General features: G+C 31.9%; 2 protein-coding genes across 2 annotated transcripts in view; both read right to left on the bottom strand.

Annotated features, from left to right (window-relative positions):
- Positions 1-18,157, bottom strand: part of LOC139502296 (DNA ligase 3-like) — a 35,962-nt gene extending 17,805 nt beyond the window's left edge. The window contains 8 exon segments of the mRNA XM_071291729.1: positions 2,701-2,780; positions 3,593-3,679; positions 6,034-6,078; positions 10,630-10,736; positions 11,042-11,182; positions 11,842-12,024; positions 12,803-13,327; positions 18,051-18,157. Coding sequence (XP_071147830.1) covers positions 2,701-2,780; positions 3,593-3,679; positions 6,034-6,078; positions 10,630-10,736; positions 11,042-11,182; positions 11,842-12,024; positions 12,803-13,310 — 1,151 coding nt within the window. The 5' untranslated portion in view covers positions 13,311-13,327; positions 18,051-18,157.
- On the bottom strand, positions 13,581-14,404 carry LOC139502297 (uncharacterized). The gene is made up of 2 exons (XM_071291730.1): positions 14,281-14,404; positions 13,581-14,086 (listed from the first exon to the last, which is right to left on the bottom strand). The coding sequence occupies exons 1-2, from the start codon at positions 14,369-14,371 to the stop codon at positions 13,644-13,646; spliced, it is 534 nt and encodes a 177-aa protein (XP_071147831.1). The 5' UTR covers positions 14,372-14,404; the 3' UTR covers positions 13,581-13,643.
- Positions 18,158-19,897: the final 1,740 nt, after the last annotated feature.

Here is a 19,897-nt window from a genome sequence, read left to right as displayed (position 1 = left end):
TACATACACGAGCGAATCGTACAAGTTGAGATATATAAACACCGTAGGATGGTGACAAGGGAACGTCACCATCTAAAAACGGATAATTAACGATAGGAAATGAAAAATCATCCCTTTTATCATAAATTTTAGTATTCAGCTTTCCATTAGTGATATAGATATCAAGATCGAGAAAAGGGCAGTGGTCATTGTTAGTATTAGCTTTATTTAAAGTAAGTTCAACAGGATAAATTTCATTAATATACATACTGAAGTCGTCATTATTGAGAGCCAAAATATCATCCAAATATCTAAAAGTATTATTAAATTTGTTTATCAGATGTTGTTTCGATGGGTCTTTGCTTATTTTTGTCATAAATTGTAACTCATAACAATACAAAAACAGGTCCGCAATAAGTGGTGCACAGTTAGTCCCCATTGGAATTCCGATAATCTGACGATATACGGAATCCCCAAAGCGAACAAAAATGTTATCTAGTAAAAATTCAAGGGCATATATAGTATCAAAGCATGTCCAATTAACATAGTTTTTTTGTTTATTGCTACTAAAAAATGACCTAAAAGAGTTTGAACATATATATTCATTATGTCCATTCTGTATAAAAATGCTCAAATTCATAGATATTAAAAGTTTTATTCTGCTAGATAAGAGATCACCATCGATTTTAAATTTAGAGTATCAATTTTCTGCGTTCTGCCATTTTGTCGTCTTCTCCGATTTGAAACCATGTTATGTCTATAAAACACAAAGGACCAAAACTACAGTAACCTGATGTAGTCGTAATTGCATGTCGATATCTTGTCAATCATACGGTAATTTTATCCGACTAACTAACTTGACACGGAAAATGTTCTGATTTTTTTAAAATAATCATGGTCTGTTATTTTTAAACTGTTAATATTGGAATTAGTTAAAAAGTCAAAGTTCAAATTATAAATAAGTGTTCTGTGAAAATTGTTTTCAAAAATCTAATTTGTTCATAATTCTTTTATGTAATAAACTTTATTCAAATAAATTTGGATCTTCCCTCATCTGATCACCAGCATGGCTAAAGGTATTACTCCCAAAGGTATTGTGAGGGGTGTGAGGTGACACATCCAGGTATTCAAGCGATTTCCTGTCGGGCTTGTAAGTTCATGCAAGTTCACTTCTGAGGGTATTGATCAGTGTACACGGCCGATAACTTTTAACTTTCCATATTGAACCATCAGGTGTATAATATACATCTCTGTCTTGCGTGTCCAAAAGTGATATAATATACCAGTCATTACTAAACTCATACGCTTGTTTATAAATAACATTTCTGGTGTAAAGAATATTATTTATAAAAATATAAATAATACAAACAAAAAAAAAGATTTGATGAAATAAAAATCTATTTACATATTTTTTCCTAGGGTAAATTTGGGAAAATGTAATATATACTTGTTGTCACTAGTGAAGGACAGATTGGAACATACCAGAAATATTGATTTAAAAAAATGTACGCTCTTGTTGACCATTTGTTAATACGCCTGGATAGAAAGTTACAGAACTATAGCACAATTTAAAATATATACATGTATACATTGAACATAAGAAAGAAACATACATTTTGTGTAAATTGGGGTTAGACTAGTCCACGTACTAGGTAAATAATTAAAGATGGCTTTGGATGGACTAAATTATATAGTTGCAATTGTTAATGATCTGTTTGAAATATTAAAGGTTGCCGATTTTTATTTAAAATAGTACGATTTTTAGTTCATACACTCGTGTTTAGAAGGCTATTTTTATTTATAAATTTATTCAATTAAAATAATTCAGTATTTTATCGTTACAAAAGAAATCAGAAGTCATAATTCATTTAAAAGTGAGCTTATGCAATATATAAAAATATACAACAGCTATCCAGTTATTGTGCGACCTTATTACTCCCGTAAATTAATTTTAATTCTTTTTTTTACATTTCTGTGTATAAAACTATCACTGACTCCCTTTTATCATTCATACAAAATGTTGTTCACACCTGAAATTGTGATGCCTCGATTTCACTAAATGAAGATCAAAAGATTAGAATTACATAATGCTAATCTTTTAATTACCTTGAGTTTAACATTCAACATTCACTAAGTGTCACAAAACAATACACTTTTTATTTCCACAGTAAAAGCAAGTGAAAATGTTTGCTGGAATGAAGCAAAAAGGTCAGAATACAAACATGTATTTTTAATACACTATTGATTATGTCAGTTTCATATGTTTGTTTAAAGTATTTGTAGAAAAAAAATCATAAAAATGTTCTATTGTATGCTTTACTTTTATTACTAAAATTCGTATAAAAAAATCCACACATAAATCCTACAATCTAAAAGTTGCATGGCTATCACTTATTTTTTGTTGGTTAATAGCTACACCAAAAGTCATGGATGTGCTTTAAAGCGCGTTATTAGATGGCTAATGAACAAGACTTAAATGAGTTTAATTTCACTCCCGGCATGCAAAAAGACTTAAACTTCGTCACATAAGTCAGGAAGTTTGAAGAAATAAAATCAATAATTGCAGATTGTCTTCTTTATTAGTTTTTGTATCAAAATAAAACTTGGTGAATATGTTTTTTATGGTATTATGAACATGATAAGATGAAAAGTGAAAAATCGCAAATTATCCCTTTAAAACATTCTCCGTTTCCATTCTCAATTCTATTAATCTTGTTATACCTTTGGGTTACTTCCTGAAGAATTTGTATCTGATCATCCTCTTTTCTGACCTTTGTGAGTTCCTCTAAATATTGATCAATCTTCAAAAGAATTAAAGTGTTTAGTCAAAAACATAATGAAATAGGACGATCATCAAAATTCTTCTCTTGGAGATATGTGTTACATGCAAATAAGTTACAGTCAAAACTTGTTGTGTTGAACTCATTTGTTGAAAACTCGAATGATGAGTTGAAATAATTTCTTGGTCCTGGTAAAATTTCCCATTGATCAATTGGTATTTACCTCTGATGAGTTGAATACTGGGTTAAGTGGAGAAAACTTTATAGTCCTGTCCCGTTGAAGTAGAGTTAATGTAAATTGATACAAAAAGATTCAACTGCATTATATAAATTCAAGTCCGTATTTAGGTATAAAGCATAACTGAAAATCACTAAGATTTCAAATTAGAATAGCAGTCAAATATCTTCAAGAATGTGAGCTAGATTTTTTGAATTCTCTCAAACTGCCTTCGTAGAGTTTAATTAACAAAGCATGACTTTGATTCTAATGCACACTGTGATACCACAAGATAAGAGAAACTATCTCTAGGTGTCGCTACAACTTCACTGTCACCTAACACAAATAATACTGAATTTTGTCAGTTTTCTATAATTTTGTAAAAAATTGTTTTTTTTAAGGAATTGCAAATGAAGGCCTTATTCAGAGGCGAATCCAAGGGGAAGGAAGGAGGGTGTGTTCTAGGCGTTGGAACCCTATTTTTTGGACAATCAATGCATTTGAATGGGGACATATAGTTGGAACCCCTTATACTCCCTCCTTCCTTTTATCCTGGGTTGGGAACCCCCATTTTTTAAATGGATGGATCCGCCAGTGTTACTTATCCCTTTCCTACCTCTTTTAACATAAGAGTACTTCTCTTTTGGGGTAGTATCATTTGGCTTTGTTCTAAAAAAGTTTTAATTGTTTCTGCTACATCTCCCTGCAATAAAAATCTGAATAATAGAATAAAAAATAATAGATTTCTAAAATTAGAACACAAGATTATATATCAAATGAATGACAATTGATCACTGAACAATGTAAAATAAATAATGGAAGATAACTCTTTAAATTAGTATTTTTCTATTTCTCTTTTCACTGTCAGTTTTCCTGTTTGAATGGTTTTACACTAGTCATTTTTGGTGCCCTTTATAGCTTGCTATCGGGTGTGAGCCAAGGGTCCATGTTAAAGTCGTACTTTGACCTATAAAGGTCTATTTTTACAAATTGTGACTTGGATGGAGAGTTGTCTCATTGACACTCATATCATATCTTCTCATACAGTAAAACCTGTGTAAACCGGCCACCTCTGGGACCGTCAAAAAGGGCCGGTTTAGGCAGTGGGTCGGTTTATTCAGGTTTTCAGATTGACAGGAAGTCAGTGGTTCATGACGTCAGATATTTTACAGAACTGCATATTTCATGCAATTAACAAATAATAAGCTTGTATAGTACAGTAGATTACTGACATATTATAAATTAGTGTATTGAATAATAGAAAATTCTGAAACTAATTTTATTAACCTAGAGTGCCGATGATTTGAACACAATATATATTTGGACATGTCCCTGCTTTTTACCATTTTTCTACGAACGAAACATCTTCAATCATTGCTCTCATTGGTATGAGAAAGTTAAGAAATCCATCATCTTTGGAATTTGAAAAATGATTCATACATTTAATGTTTGTGAAGAAATACTCATATGAAGTTAAAGTTTCTGGCTCGTCCGCTTCATTTTCACTTTCGCAGATTTTGTTTGCGTCGGAATCTCCGCGTTGTTTGAATTGATAAACACGAGTTGTTTTTCTGTCCATCATAAGTTTCCTCCGTAGGCATTGAAGATTAATTTTCCATAGCAGTTATTTCGTTTCAAAAGTGGTCGGATCTCTGTCGACTCTGAAAGTGGAATGTTTACATCCGGGTCTTCTTCAATATCAACATTTTCATCGAGGTTCACAAAGGGTTACCTAGAATCATGAAAACATAATTCCTTCATCTCGTTCAATGATTAATCGATCCAGTGAACAGTGAAATGAACCAAGAACGTTTTTTTCCTTTATCAGATTCCTGAATAAGTTCTTACTTTTGTTTCAATGTAGATTCATTCACGAGACCTTTTTTGGCAATGGTGTGTTCAGTTCACATTGTTTTCAAAATCAATTTTCCTCTTTTATTGGCGTACTTCAAGTCTCCATATTAATATTTGTTTAAACTAACATATTCTAAGGAAAATCTTTTTAATGGTTGTAAAAACAGTTCACTTTACTTTTAATTCACTTTTTGTTACCTTGCTAATTTTATACCCTGAAGAAACCCTTTGTGTAAACAACCACAACACACGCTCTTGATCAGTTGATTGACATCAATCAATACCGTTATGATAAAAGGCCAAACCGGTTTTGACATGTAATAATTAAAGTAATTTACTGTATTGGGACTAGATAATTAGATCGGAATTCGGAATAGACAGGGTCCGGTTTACAAGGGATGTTGTTGCAAAGAATATTAAGGGAGGGAAATTGGACTTTAATTTTCGGCCGGAATTGACAGGAAACCGGTTTACTCAGGGTCCGGTTTTCACAGGTTTGACTGTATCTTTATTATGTATAGGCAGTTAAATCTAAATTGGCAAAGCTCTCATGTAAAACAGAATTATAACAACCTTACATAGAACTATAAATAGAAATATTTAAAAAAAAAAAATTATATCTTGTAGCTAATGCCCCTTAAAGTATCAGGGAAAGAGGAAGCTATAGAAAAATCAGGGTGAAAATGTATCCCACTTAAAGCATGCTCACATGTAGAGCGACAGTTAATTCAGGAAGCCTTTATTTGTAATTCAAATGTGACAAAAATATTATATAAATCCAGTATGTGTTCCAATAATTCATTAATAGTAGGTAAATAGGATGTTGATAAGCGATGAATGATAACAAATTTCTGAAAGCTTTTATTAGCAGTCACTAGAAATTGCAACAAAAATTCATAGGGCATCATGTTAAGAATATAAAATGTGGTAAACAGGAAATTGATGAGCGATGAATCTAAAAAAGTGTCTAACTGCATAGCCTGCTGATGTGAAGCCAGCTTATATCAGGAAGTTATTATAAGTAGTTCCGGGGAAATATACAATGAAAATATAATGAAGATACAATGAGAAAATACAATGCTGACATATAAATACATGTAGATGGACATACGAGAAGGACAGACAGAATTAAAATTTAAAAAATCTTATTTCATCCACAGGATTTTGTACCATGAAAAAACTCGCCAAACAAATTCAAATTACCTGATTTAGATCTTCTACCATATCTTCACAAGAAGTGTCCAAAATCTAAATAAGATGAAAATAGAATTTAAAAAAACATCATATTTCATTATTTTCATATTTGCATCATGTAGAATACAGTTAAACCTTTGTTAACCAACAAAGAGATCTAGAGCACCTAGAGCAATTGAGTTCAGCAATGGTCATCCAAAATTGATAGTTCCAACTTGTCAAAATTTGTCTTTTTTTTCTTTTTCTTTTGCCATAGTTATAAAATGTTCAAAAGAAAACATTTGGAATATCAAGGAAACAACAACTGTGATTGCACAACTTTGTTGCCAAAAATTCAGAGTATGCAATTAACCCTTTCATTGATAGCTGCCCAGACAGAAGCTACTCTGAGACGATGGCGTCCCTGGCTACTATTACTCAAGTGGGAGATCTTCATAATAAATATGTCAATAAAAACTTGTCTGTAGTTATTTGTGTCTTTATTTCATCGTGTTCATTCACTAACACCCTGTTCACAGTTTTGTTCATGTTTTGATTATTTTTTCTTCATAAAATATTCAAATTTTAAAATTTTCAGCATTATCTAGGTAAAATTCTCAAAATTCTGCTTTTTAACCCAAAATCATAATTTTTTAACACAAAACGGCAAAATTTGGAAAAATTTCATGAGGCTGTACAAATTCCTTTCACGGAACGATGTCAATTCCAAGTGTTTTGTACATAAAACGACATTTTATGCCAAAAAAGTATACTAATTTGGCTTCAACTCTTTCATATTCTTTTACTAACTGTAAATTTCCTCTGATTTTGACACGGTTTTCAATGTTTACACTTTCATCCAGGTATTCAACAAAGAAAGATCTTGTAAAATGGGACTCATCGTCAGCTGTCTGAAGCTTGAATCCCAGTTAAGGTAACACGATACCGAATGACGTTACGCCACGAGTTATCGTTCCTAACGTTATCGAATAACGTTAACATATTCAAGCCAATGCATCAGGTTTTGCAACCACAAAGTGATAAAATTATAAAAAAATATTGGGTATTTATGTGACATTTTAATGGTAACTTTTTCTGGATACTTGATGGAGTAAAGGAAAATAGTTCCGGAACGGGAAACGATTATTGTACGGAGTTTGACTAATGTCCTGACAACCTGACAATGTCCAGATAGAAATGCAAATGCTGAATACTTTTTTTATTATTGGAAAGATTAACTTGAAATTTGGAACCATCTACATCTTTCCCGTGACTAATGTCCTAACCGATGTAAATTGTTTTTTTTTCTTTTTCTTTGAAGGATCGACTTCAAATTTGATGTCAAGGAGGATTCTGACATAAAATATAGAAATAAAAGAAACGGATCATTTAAAAATAATAATTAGAGTTAGAAAACTTGACCTTTCCAACATGGACTCTGCCCAGACTTATGGCCTGACCGATGAAAAAAATGTTAATAACTTTTTTTATTATTGCTCATTGTTTATCTTTAAAAATGTATTTCTTTACTTTTAAATAGTCTGTTTCTTTCAAATTTAAGCATCTGAACGATTTATCTACATATAATAGACTGAGTTTTATCACAAGACATTATTCTTGGTATATGTTTGCAATAAATACTTTTTCATGATGAACGACGTATTCCCATGAAATTTTGTTTTGAAAGTAGAAATCTAATCTATAGAAACTTAGGATGATGTGTAAAAAACACGGGGAATTGTTCTTACATCTATAAATTCGTGTTAAAAATGGTCTTCAAAAACACCGCTCAGGTAAAATGGAAATTTATCTGGATAAGAATACGGATAGAATTAGGCGATAATGCAAAATACAAGCAGACTTTGAAACTCATACAAAAATAGGTTGTTTGTATGGAATGTTAAAAAAAGTGGTTTACTTGGTTATTTTGCCGAATATCTTTCTCTATGTTCCAGTATAAAAAGTCTCTGAAGTTCTGTACAGAGTAAATCCGATATAGTTTCGGAAATATTTTGAAAATAAAGTGCTAGATTTGTAATCCTATAGACCAAGTCTACACGGGATAGACAGCAACATCGGAATAAAACCTGAAAAAGTTAACGTAGGCTGAGAAATACATGGGAACTTGTTTCGGCAAAAATAAAACGAAAAAAAAACCAGGTCCCGTTACAGTCTGATTAAAGCCATCCCTAAGTTGCCACTTGTGCCTATAAACGCAAGTTGATAGTCGGGACTGGCTATAGTCAGACTGATTTCGTTACAATTTTTTTCTCTCCAAATTTACAATCAAACGACTGACTAATTATTATTCAAACGGAAAAAAGAGACAGAAATAGCTAGATCTTGAAATCCTTTAGATTTTATTTTCGTGTTAATTACGCTTGCATGGGTATTTGGTGGTAGTGTGGGTTTTTTTTGTGTGATTTGAGGTGGAAATACTGTACATGTACAAGTTCGAAGACAATACGACTGAAAGAGAATTAACATAGTTGCCTTTTTAGGCCCTGAGGGACATATTGCTCACATACTTAGGCAGCAACCATTTGATTTTGACAAGTCGAAAACATTTTTTTTCTTTCAATTTTAGCATTACAAATAAAAAAAATCCATAGCCTCATAATACTAGTATAAAATGTATTAGCATGAGCTTTAGAAACACGGTGGAAAGCGAGACTCGCCGAGCTTTCCACTTGTTTCGTAGCGAGTGCAAAAACCTTTTAGAATTCTGACAATGTATATTGGACATAATTTTATATTTTGTTTATATCCTACAATTTACACCCCAAGGCCTAGGGTGAATAGGGATAAAAATATGGTCACTTGGTCTTCTTCCGACCGGCAGTAAAATGCTTCCAAAGTGAGGCGTCCATTTGGCTATGCGGGATGTATTATTTATTGTTAACTGCGTCTTGAACATGCATAAAATATTTGCCACTGGACGTAAAGTTACCATCAATCAATCCTACAATTCAAAATCACCACTTGAAACTAATAGAGCACGCAACATCATATTGTTTCACCCGCGTAAATTCGACCGTCAATCCCACACTTGATAGTCTTTTTGCTTCAGGTATGAATTGTGTACCTGTTTTTAAAGGTGAGCATATCGTCTGGATTTTTTAAATTTTTTTTTGTTCATGACAGGTTGCTTGATTAGAAATTTTGATAAATTATAAAGGCCCGCAGAGTACAGACTCTGGGTAACATCTCCTTCATGTGGAATTTAAAGCTTGAGCTTTTATGTTTCGCAGTTTGTTTTACTTATAAAGAATGCATATATGATCTCAAGATTTGTTTTATAAAATAATTTTCCATAAATGACAGACTGTTGAACTAAAAGTGAAATTTTGCATACAGTTTGCAATGTTTGTCCGACTTGCTGAGCAAGCAACTCACACATTTACACCACGCAAAGTATACTTTACTGATGTACAAATGTACGTAGCAAGTCAAGAATATAAGTTTTGAATTTTTCTTTGAGTTTTGTTATTTTATTTATCATGCATGAACTATTTGCCACTGAACGTTAAACAACCATCAAAAACAGAGCAATAATATCACTGTTAACTGAATCAAATTTGTATGGTACTATTTTTCTGCATGGATGAAGCAATGACACCACCATTGTCATAAAGGGTGGAGTTAAAAACTCAGTAATTCAAATGAATCACACGTAAAACATTTCATGTTATTTTCACTCGAATTTTACAAAAATATGACTGTATTATGCTCGTTAAGTGTAAAAATCAGACGAGCGAGATTAATGTTAAATTCATGTTAGTGAAATTTCTATGTGCAGGACGAAATGAATCATATCAGTAGAATCTCATATCACTAGAAAATTTAAGGAAACCTGACAGGGGAAATGAAAATAAAATAAAAACCCTTCAGATCACGGCACATTTTGTGTTTTCCATTTCTCATATCTCTGAGGAGAATAACGTTACATTCTGTTTCAATAACGTCACACGTTTTTGGTCAAATTCTAAGGGTATCAATCAATTTTGAAGCCATTTATCTCAAAAACAAGGATGGTGACATATGATTTTCTATACATGTATGAATTCAGTTTGTAATTCTGAATATTATGTTAGTTTTTTGTTGTTCTCCGTATATAAGAACATAGCAATCCATTGGAAAATCTAAAAAGGTTATCCGAAAAACAGGTATTTCCCCTATATACCTAAGTAAATTTGTCGCCCAAATCGACGTTTTCTAATGAAAATGCCAAGAAAACAAAAATGGTGACCCCCATTTTTTATTACATATTTCGATGTAACTCGGTGCAAAGAACGCGTATGCCAAAAAGTTTGGAAATCGGGAGATATGCCATTCGGTATCGTGTTACCTTAACAGGGAATCATCAGCGAAAGGGTTAAAGGCAGAAATTATCCAATCAAATGTTGCATTACACATCAAAAGGCAGACATCATCCAACCTAAAGTTGAATTACAAATTTTCAAATCAGAAAAATGAGAATGGATAAAGGGAGATAACAAGCAAATGTCAACAAGACAGTAATCCAAAATAACAAGCATTCTATACCTGTGTCATTTAGTCTCCTCGGAAGAGTTGTCTCATTGACACTCATACCACATCTTCTTATATCTATATTCTGTATTTTACCTGACTAAATAATTTAACCAACTGTTTACTCTTGAGGTTATAAACACGCTTCACAAATCCAGGTAACAACAACTTCAACCACAAGTAAGCATCACCTTTAAATCCATCTATAAAATATATCAATTTAAAGAACGAAATACAAGTAGTGTGAAATTAAATAATGGTTACAGGTTAGCATATGCATTATGCATATATACAAAAATCATTGCTCATATTATTTCTTATTAAGATAAAATCAAGAAAATATACCCTCATGCATGTCATGTAAATTTGATCTTCAAGGAAAATCAAAATCAGAATTGAGAAAATGGAAAAATAAAATCTTGCAAACTTGTCATTGGAATTGTAAAATTCAAGTTTCACAAATATAATCCCTTTGCAGAATAAGATCAAGTGTACATATGGTTTATACCTCCCTCAGGCCCCTCCTTTAACAATGAGGAAACTTTCTGTGTTTTTACAAGGTAACTTTTTTCTGCTGCAATGTCTTCACACAACTTCCTGAAATTCTCTAAGGAATCACCAGGATTGCCGACATCACAGTTAAGTGATTCTACAATTATAAAAATACAATTATCGTTGTAATTTATTTCTGATATATAAAGAAGTTTCATAAAAAAAGTGCATAAGATAGCAGAGACTGTTAAGCTTTATATTCATATATCTCTGGGTGTCACTGACAATTTGAAAAAGGCAAACATTATTTGTAAAAGACATAGCAAGTTTGTGACAATACCTTTTAAAACAACTAAAAAGCTAGCACTGTCAATATTTTTGAGAATTTTTTTTTTATTATTTCAATAATTAAAAAAGATACTAGTATGCTTGAAGGTACCAAAAAACATGTTCTATTATAATTGTTAATTTTTCATCTGCATAAATGTGTTACAATTTATATTTGTGTACCATCCTAAGTCAGGAACCTGTTATTCGGTAGTTGTAGTTTGTTAGTGTAGTTCATAGGCGTTTCTTGTTTTTGTTTTTTATATAAATTTAAATAACGTAAATAGACAGGATTTCTGTTTAAATAGTTTTACACTTGTCATTTTGGGGGCCTTTATAGCTTGCCTGTATTGTGTGGGCAAAGGTTCCGTGCTGAAGGCTATACTTTGACCTTCAATTGTTTACATTTTATACATTGTGACATTGAATGAAGAGTTGTCTCAATGGCATTCATACACATCTTATATATCTTGTAAATTCAAATCAAACCTTGACCTCTACAAGCAGCAGATAAGTCTATGTCAGCTTCCAATAAGTCTGTTGGAGAGGAGGGAGAGTAGACAGATTTTAAAACTTTCTTGGACGATTTTGTAGAATTAGTTGGTTTTTTCTTCTGATATGCACTATTTGAGGTTTTCTTGCTCTCTGTTTTCTTGAGTACAGACTTAGATTCTGAAACGACAACAAATATAATTCATAGTACAAATCAATTACTCTTTCAATAGCATGAATAGTTCATTCTAGAATCCTAGAATTTTCTAAAAAAAAAATCAGTATCCTGCATTTTTACTGATCAAATCTTATTTGGTTACTGTCTGGTAAGCTGAAGGGTAAATAAAGGCAACAGTAGTATACCGCTGTTCAAACTCATAAATCCATGGACAAAAAACAATATCGGGGTAACAAACTAAAACTGTAACCTCTGTTGAAATGAAGGTGCATTAAAATAATTTGTATTGATAAAAAATCCCATGGTTGGAGTAAACTGTGTCATGTGACTTTTACCTAACCCAATTGTGTATAGTATAATGCTTTACAATTAAGGGCTTTATACCCTAGTTAGGCCACAATTAAAAATATTTTGGTTTGCCCAAACCCTACCTAAAGGTTGAGACAGAGGGTAGGTAGGTAGGCATTTTTTAAAAAGAGAAATTGAAGTATCGGGTGTTTATTAGTCTTCATGCCTAGCTGATTAAAAAAAAAACTTCTTCAAATCAGGACTATAAAAGGATTTGAGTAGGCAGCTTTTTTTCAGGGTAGGTAGCATTTGGGCCAACAAACCTATTCTTTTTTATGACCTTACATGTTCCAATATTAGATGAGAAATCAGTTTCATTATTTTCAGTCCTAAAAAGGCTGTTTACCATGTCATGAATGTTTGCTAAAAGTATTTCATGTTTTTGACAAAACTTAATAATTTTATTGCTATATGTGCACTCTAAACTTGTACCATTTATCAATTTAGTAATATTATCTTTAGCCTCCATTTCAAGGTCACCGAATCCTTCCATCTTTTCTATCATAGTTGTAGTTAATTTAAATGTTTCCACCATACACCTTGGATGATACCACATCTTCATATCTCCAGCTCCTTTGGACAATGGATTGGTCACCACTTTACCGACCCTTAAATCTCCTGTCTCTATCTTGGTTTTGCATTTCTTGCATTTCGTAGTTCCTCCTTTGGCATAGTTGACAATATATTTATTATTCCATTTAATAGATGCATGGAAATTCCTCACAAGTTTGAAAAGATAATATTGAATTTTCACGTGATCATGTTGAAGGGAAATATGTGATTCCAAAGGCAAGCTAAACTGCCTTAATAATCTTTGTTGTTGATGGTTTGCTGCATACCAGCTTAAATTAACATTTCTGTTCAAAAAACATCCAGAAATTTGTTTCCTTGGTACACTTCTTCCATTTATACAAGAAGCTCTCAGGAGGGTCTTGAGCATTTAGTTCGCATGTAAAACTGAAAAAGAAAAGAAAAATATTAATACAGTGCATACGCTGTTCCTTTGCTTTTAGGGTGTTTTTTTCCCCCTGTGCATGTACTGATGTATTAGATGGATATATACTCCCTATTCTTAGGCTTTATTTTCCTAAACATATCACATACCTGTCAACCTCTGAAAATGAAAAGTCAGGTCATGACCTGCATTGAGAAAAAAAATCTCATGTCATAACGCGTACGACATTTTGCGGGCTCAATTAAAGAACAAAAATATGTTTACATATAATTTATATAGTCAATATGTATATGAAACAGTTAGAACATGTATACAAGTTTATTTCAGACTATTGTTATATTCCATAGTAGCAGACTTGGCATTCTTTAAAAGAACTGCACTTGGTTTCAGTTCATAGCAATGCAAATGTGTATTCATTTTACAAGAAAGAAGAGCACACAGTGTATCCTTATTAAGATCAGCCCTAAACTCTGTAGCTATTTTCTTTACTAAAGAAAATGCCCTCTCACTGTCTGCATTGCTGTTTGGCAAAACCAGTAATGTTTTAGCAAGTTTTGACAAAACAAAAAATCTTGGCTTGTTAAGAAAAATGTCATGCAACTTGGACATTTCTCCCCAAAATGTACCAATGTCAGTTTCAAGGGAAGTGCAAAGTGGAAGTTCATCTAATGGGGTCAACTGATAGTCACTGAACTCATCTTGTAGCTGTGTTGTCTCTTCATCATTCAGGATGTTAGGGAATTTTTCCACCAATTTCATCACTGAAAACAAAAAGAATAGCCATATGGTCTAGGTATATACCTATGTGAGATAATTTTTATTGTGTTGTAGGTTTGCTGCTTTATTGATCATGTATAAATCATATTTTTTTTTATTAAAAATTGATAACAATATCAACAATCAAAAATACTGTTTCATCTTACAAGTTTAAAATTTAATGTAAATAAAGTCTTACCACAATCAGATGATACTGTGTCTTTCCTTAAAGGGTTAACAAATCCAATATGAACCAATGTCTCATCTTTGAATGGAAATTTTTTCATCATCTTTGCTGTCACAGTACAATAAAATTGTCTAACATGCCTCAGGTTACAATACACCATTAGATTTTATGGGCGCAGCCATTTTATGAGCATAACATGGTATTCAGAATTAAGAGTATGACTTATCCTGATTGGTCGATATGTGCGCCCGTTGTTTTTTATTATTAGAGACTTCGTGCACTCTGCTTTATACAAAAGGCAAAATAAAAATTATTCCGTAGCCCTAAAGGCACTGAGATGACTTTTCAACGCTAGGACAAGACACGTATTTTTAAGGGCAAAATTGATAGGCATGGGAGATAAGTACAAAATACGCTAAGAAAAGCAACGCGAACCTATATTTCTTGGACCAAAAAATACTGTCATTATAACTTTTCTTTGATTCTAGCAAGGTTTCGTTAAGAAAATCAACTTTCTAAAGTCTGTATCTCGAAAAAGGCTACCATTGTCGCCTATGGGGAAATTAATTGTTTATTTCAATCCTCAGGTAAACAGTCCTACATTTTGACTTTTGGTTACATTGAAAAGACCGATAAAACTGAAGGTCGTATTACTTCTAAATACCGGAAACAATTCCGGTCAGAAATCCGGGTGAAACGGGTAATGTTAGAAATTCCCGGGACCCGCCGGGTAAAGAAAAACTCCCGGGTGAGAGGTGAAAATAACGGGTGTCACCCGCAAAAAACGGGTGAGTTGACAGGTATGATATCAAATGACATGAACATGATGAATGATGAGAATTTTTTTTAACTGAAGTTATCATGGTTTTATTTTATCTAAAGTCAAGTGTACATCTTTTGCACTCAAGACTAAAAATCCCAGTAGAAATCATGGTTGCTGGTCTAGTATCAGTTATCATCAGAAATTTACAGTTTTTCTCAAATAAATTTTTACATCAACTCTTTGGGGCAATATTCTTTTGACATACACGTATAAACATGATAAAGGGTTACCAAAAATTATGATAAGCAATATACTAAATAATACTTAGATGATTTCCTCATAATTATAAACAGTGAAAAGAACAGGTATGCTGATTTTTTAAGGAAATTTTATTAGTAAAAGATCAATTACCATCACTTTTGAATCTTGCCATAAATGAAATATTTAACATTAAATTGGGACATTATATTATGTATATACATTTGTATATGTGTTACCATGGTTACATTTTGCTTCTATGTATGACAAATGTATAATATTATATTATGTATGTTTATATGTTATATTTTGCTTCTGTGTATGATATTATATTATGTATGTTTATATGTTATATTTTGCTCAGACATACCTGTTGCTTCATGTAGTGAATTCCTGTCAGAAATAGTGCAAGGATAAAAAGAAAATTTATAGAAATCTTTATTTGTTGATATTCATGATATTTGCCTAAATTTATGTTTCCCCCTAGTACATCTATCGGCATACGGCATGTAGAGGAGAACTAGGTTCACTCCCTACACTGTATTATGTAATAATAAATATGGTAAAATATTGGATCCATCTTATGAAAGATATTGAACCTTCAAATATTATTCTAAGGGAAGCCATAAATCTATCTCATTCTATGGACAAACATAACCAGGAATCTTGGATAGGAAGCATTAAACATATATTTAAATTTCTAGACTTAGAATATCTATTTGTTAACCAGTCAAACTTTAAACAAAACCATATTCTAAAAAAAGTAAAAACATCTTTAACTATTAAATTTAAAGAAAGCTGGTTAGCTAGTTTAGAAAGCAATTCTGGGAAGTGTACTAATTTACAATCTGGCAATAAATCAAGAACTTACAGAAAATTTAAAAATATTTTTATGTTTGAACCATATTTAAAAATGAATTCAAAAAAAGACAGGCAAATAATCACAAGATTTAGAACTAGCTGTCATGATCTTGAAATCGAAAGAGGGAGGTATATTGGAATTACAGCTGAAGACAGAAAGTGTAAGCTATGTAAGAACGCAGTTGAAGACGAACTACATTTTCTTTTAAAATGTCCTGTTCTAAAAGATACTCGATCTCAACATCTATCTAATTTAAATTCAAAATTCAAAAAATTTTCAAGATTATCTGATGAAATGAAATTTGTTTGGATTCTTTCATCTGAAGATTTGTTTGTTACTTCAAACTTATCTAATTTATTGCACTCCCTTTTTGAAGAACGAAAGAAAATTATAGAAAATATTGTTTGAAAAAAAAAATAGAAGAAAAAATATATATAGATATATATATATAGGAAATAAAATTGATCAGGAGTTGTCTCCCATAGACCTAGAACTATAAAGATTTATGCAACTTCTCCAGGTCACAGTGGCACCCATAACAACTATTTTTTGTCAATAACTTGGTTTATATCAGGTTAATTAGTGTAAATGTGTATTCATGTGGTTTTTGTTCAAATGTACTTTAATCATTCTAATCATTTTCTGTGCTTTATTTTGTAATTCATTTGATTGTATAGCTCAAATTTTGGGCACCATGATTGGTTAATAAAATTATCTATCTATCTATATCTATCCGAAATTGCTAAATGGTATGAGAACACAATTATTTCGTAGTGCATTTCTTTTAGAACATAAATGAAAATAAAAAAAATCCCACCTGCCCTTTCTCAAAGAAACTTTTACAGTGTGTTGTACTACTTTTGGGACAAATTATATCAAAATTATCATGATTATAGAAAACTTCATCGGCTCTAACTCAAAATATGGACAATTTTATGTTTAGGGCGTCTTGAAATCTTTTGACAGCTTCCGAAGTGCTAATTTTCAACCTTTTTCAGATGGACCAAATCACTACTTTCCTTTAAAGTTCTGGACCCAAATTTTTTTACAGTGTAATTTCACCCCCTTTCATGCAATTTGAGGCATTAAACATGGAGAAATAAATTTGGAAGGGGTATACAAATTAATGGCAAGTAACCCACTGTCAACAATAGGGACTATATTCGTGAAAAACGAAAATCAAGGGACGACAATTGTGGTCTCGGACCAAATTGTCCTTAGGAACTTCAACTAACCCCCAATTTATTTTATATAGCATAGTTAATCTAGCTTTTTTTCTTCTTGTTTCTAAACTTTCCCATTCTAAAGATTTAATTAAATTTGAAACTGCTCCAGATTTGTCTTTATAATCGTTAAAGACAAACCAGGCTGCCTTACGCTGTACCTACTCAACCTGAGTGATGTGTTGCTTTTTAAACAGATCCAAGCTAGAATGCTAGACAGGGGAAGAGTATTAGACGACTGGACAGACAAGTGATGTGTACATAAGGTTTTTAACCTTACGTGTGCAGTTATTCAAGTTCCTACGAAGAAAAGCTAAGGTTTTATTTGCCTTACAGGTAATATTGTTTATATGCATGTGTTCCCAAATCAAGATCATGGCTTATAGTTACGCCTAAATATTTACCGATTTACTGTCTTTTACTGCTTCTAAAACATGATTGTGCAATATATAATCAAAAGAGGAAGGTTTACTTTTCTTAGAAATATGAATTACATATCACTTCTCAGTATTAAAATTCATTTGCCAGTCCTGCTACTTGTTCTTTTTGTCTGTTTGTTGTTTTCTATTTTTTTACATGTTTTATTTTTTTCCGTGCAGTTTCTTCTGTGGCGCATAAACCCATTGCATCCATTGCGAGTGCTGCAAAATTCATTATGTCATTATAATACATTTACCAAGTAGAGTTTCCGTTAAATAAACCTGAAATAATAGACTTTTTTAATTTTTTCTGTGGGTACTAATGACGAAGGGGAAAGGAACGAGCATTTTCATTTTAAATTTCAAACCAGCTAACTCCTGTTTCGGGAGAACCGCATTAGATGGCCCATCGAAAAATCCCATTTTGTAGCACCATAGCTTCATTTTTAAGAGAGGGAAGTAGGAAAATGGCACTTAGTTATTTTTATAACCTGTAGGTCATTTGATGTCTTAATATAAATAAGTAGATGTGGTTATAGTGCCAAAATGAGACAACTCTCCGTGCTCGAAAGTGTCTTAATTGTTTCTGTATAAAAAGATTGAAAATATGCATATTCATATCTACATAATACTTCTTATCTTCAATATGTCGAAGATTACAAAAAGGTGCATACTAGGGGAATTAAAAAAAAAATAAACGTATTTACAATAATTCCAAAACCATGTTTTTAATTTTTTTTCAGTGGGGTATATGAATTAAAATATGATTTGATCTAGCAATACATATGTGATTTTGTACCAGACTTGAATGCTTCGAAGTTTGGGATACAGGCTACTTGGTATGGTAAATAATTCAACAACCTTATTGGTCTCGGAAAAAATGAATATAAATGGCAATTTGTGGGAGATAATGGCTGTTTTTAAAATTTATGTTCTTTTGGTGGTATTGGGTATTGATTGTTATCGGGATGGTTACTAATTGATGTTGAATTTTGTATAGCATGGTGACTGATGCAATATTTCTTAATTGTAGTGTCAGCCCGCTTAGATGCTCAAGCACGGCTGTTACACTGCTTTGGTAGCTGTATTGGTTAAGAATATAACTGACAGCTCTTCTCTGAACTATTACAATTTCACCTATTTGTTGTTTCTACCAGGATTCATAGATAGCACTACATATTTGAGAGGGGGCAAGGGGGTCCCAATAACAGCAAAACAGCAAATTGATTTGGCTTATAACAGATAACAAGGAATTAAAATGGGCAAAAACAGATAACAGTAAATGAAATATTAAAATAAGTCGGGTCATTGACAGATCCAGTATTTCTTATTACGGGTATAATCCTTTGTAATGAATTCCATTTTCTATGAACATGTTCTTAAAATTATGTATCTAGAATGCGTTTACTACTCAGTATATTTTTATACGCTCGTTTACGGGACGTATTATGGAAGTATTGTTGTCAATCTGTCGTCAACATGTCAAACATTAACTCCATCACTCTTTAACCAATTTGCATAAAACTTTGGAAAAATGTTTATATCTATTGACGTGAGCTCCGTTTTTTTTTTTATATAAATTTCAGATTTAAAGTTTTTGAGTAATGGGGTTTTATGTAATTTTATCTATTGACATGAGCTCCCTTTCAATTTTTATAAATTTTAGATTTTACGTTATAGCTATTGTTGTAAGCGCCCTTTCTATTTTCATTAATTTTAGATTTTATGTTATTGAGTTGAGGGGTTCTATTCATTAAAAAAGGTGGTATTTTCCAGTTTTCGGACAATAACTCAAAAATGTTTTCAGCAGTTCTCATGAAACTTTGGCGTATTGTTTATATATATTGACTGAAGCTCTCTTTACATTTTTATAAATATCTGATATGACATAAGGAAGTTATCGAATATTTCAAACAGGGCGACGGGCGTATCATGCGCTCATGGCGGAGCTGTTTATTTGTTATAGAATACTTTTTTCAGCATTTATTTTTAAACAGTTATAGAAACTCACACATTCACACATGCTTATAATTTAAATAGTGTGTAATAAAATTGAGAATGGAAATGAGGAATATGTTAAAGAGAAAAAATGATATCTAGTAAA

The sequence above is a fragment of the Mytilus edulis genome, chromosome 13 (assembly GCF_963676685.1).
Source record: "Mytilus edulis chromosome 13, xbMytEdul2.2, whole genome shotgun sequence".
NCBI lineage: Eukaryota > Metazoa > Mollusca > Bivalvia > Mytilida > Mytilidae > Mytilus > Mytilus edulis.
The sequence above is the reverse complement of the archived record's forward strand: the minus strand, read 5'-3'. Positions and strand labels throughout refer to the sequence as shown.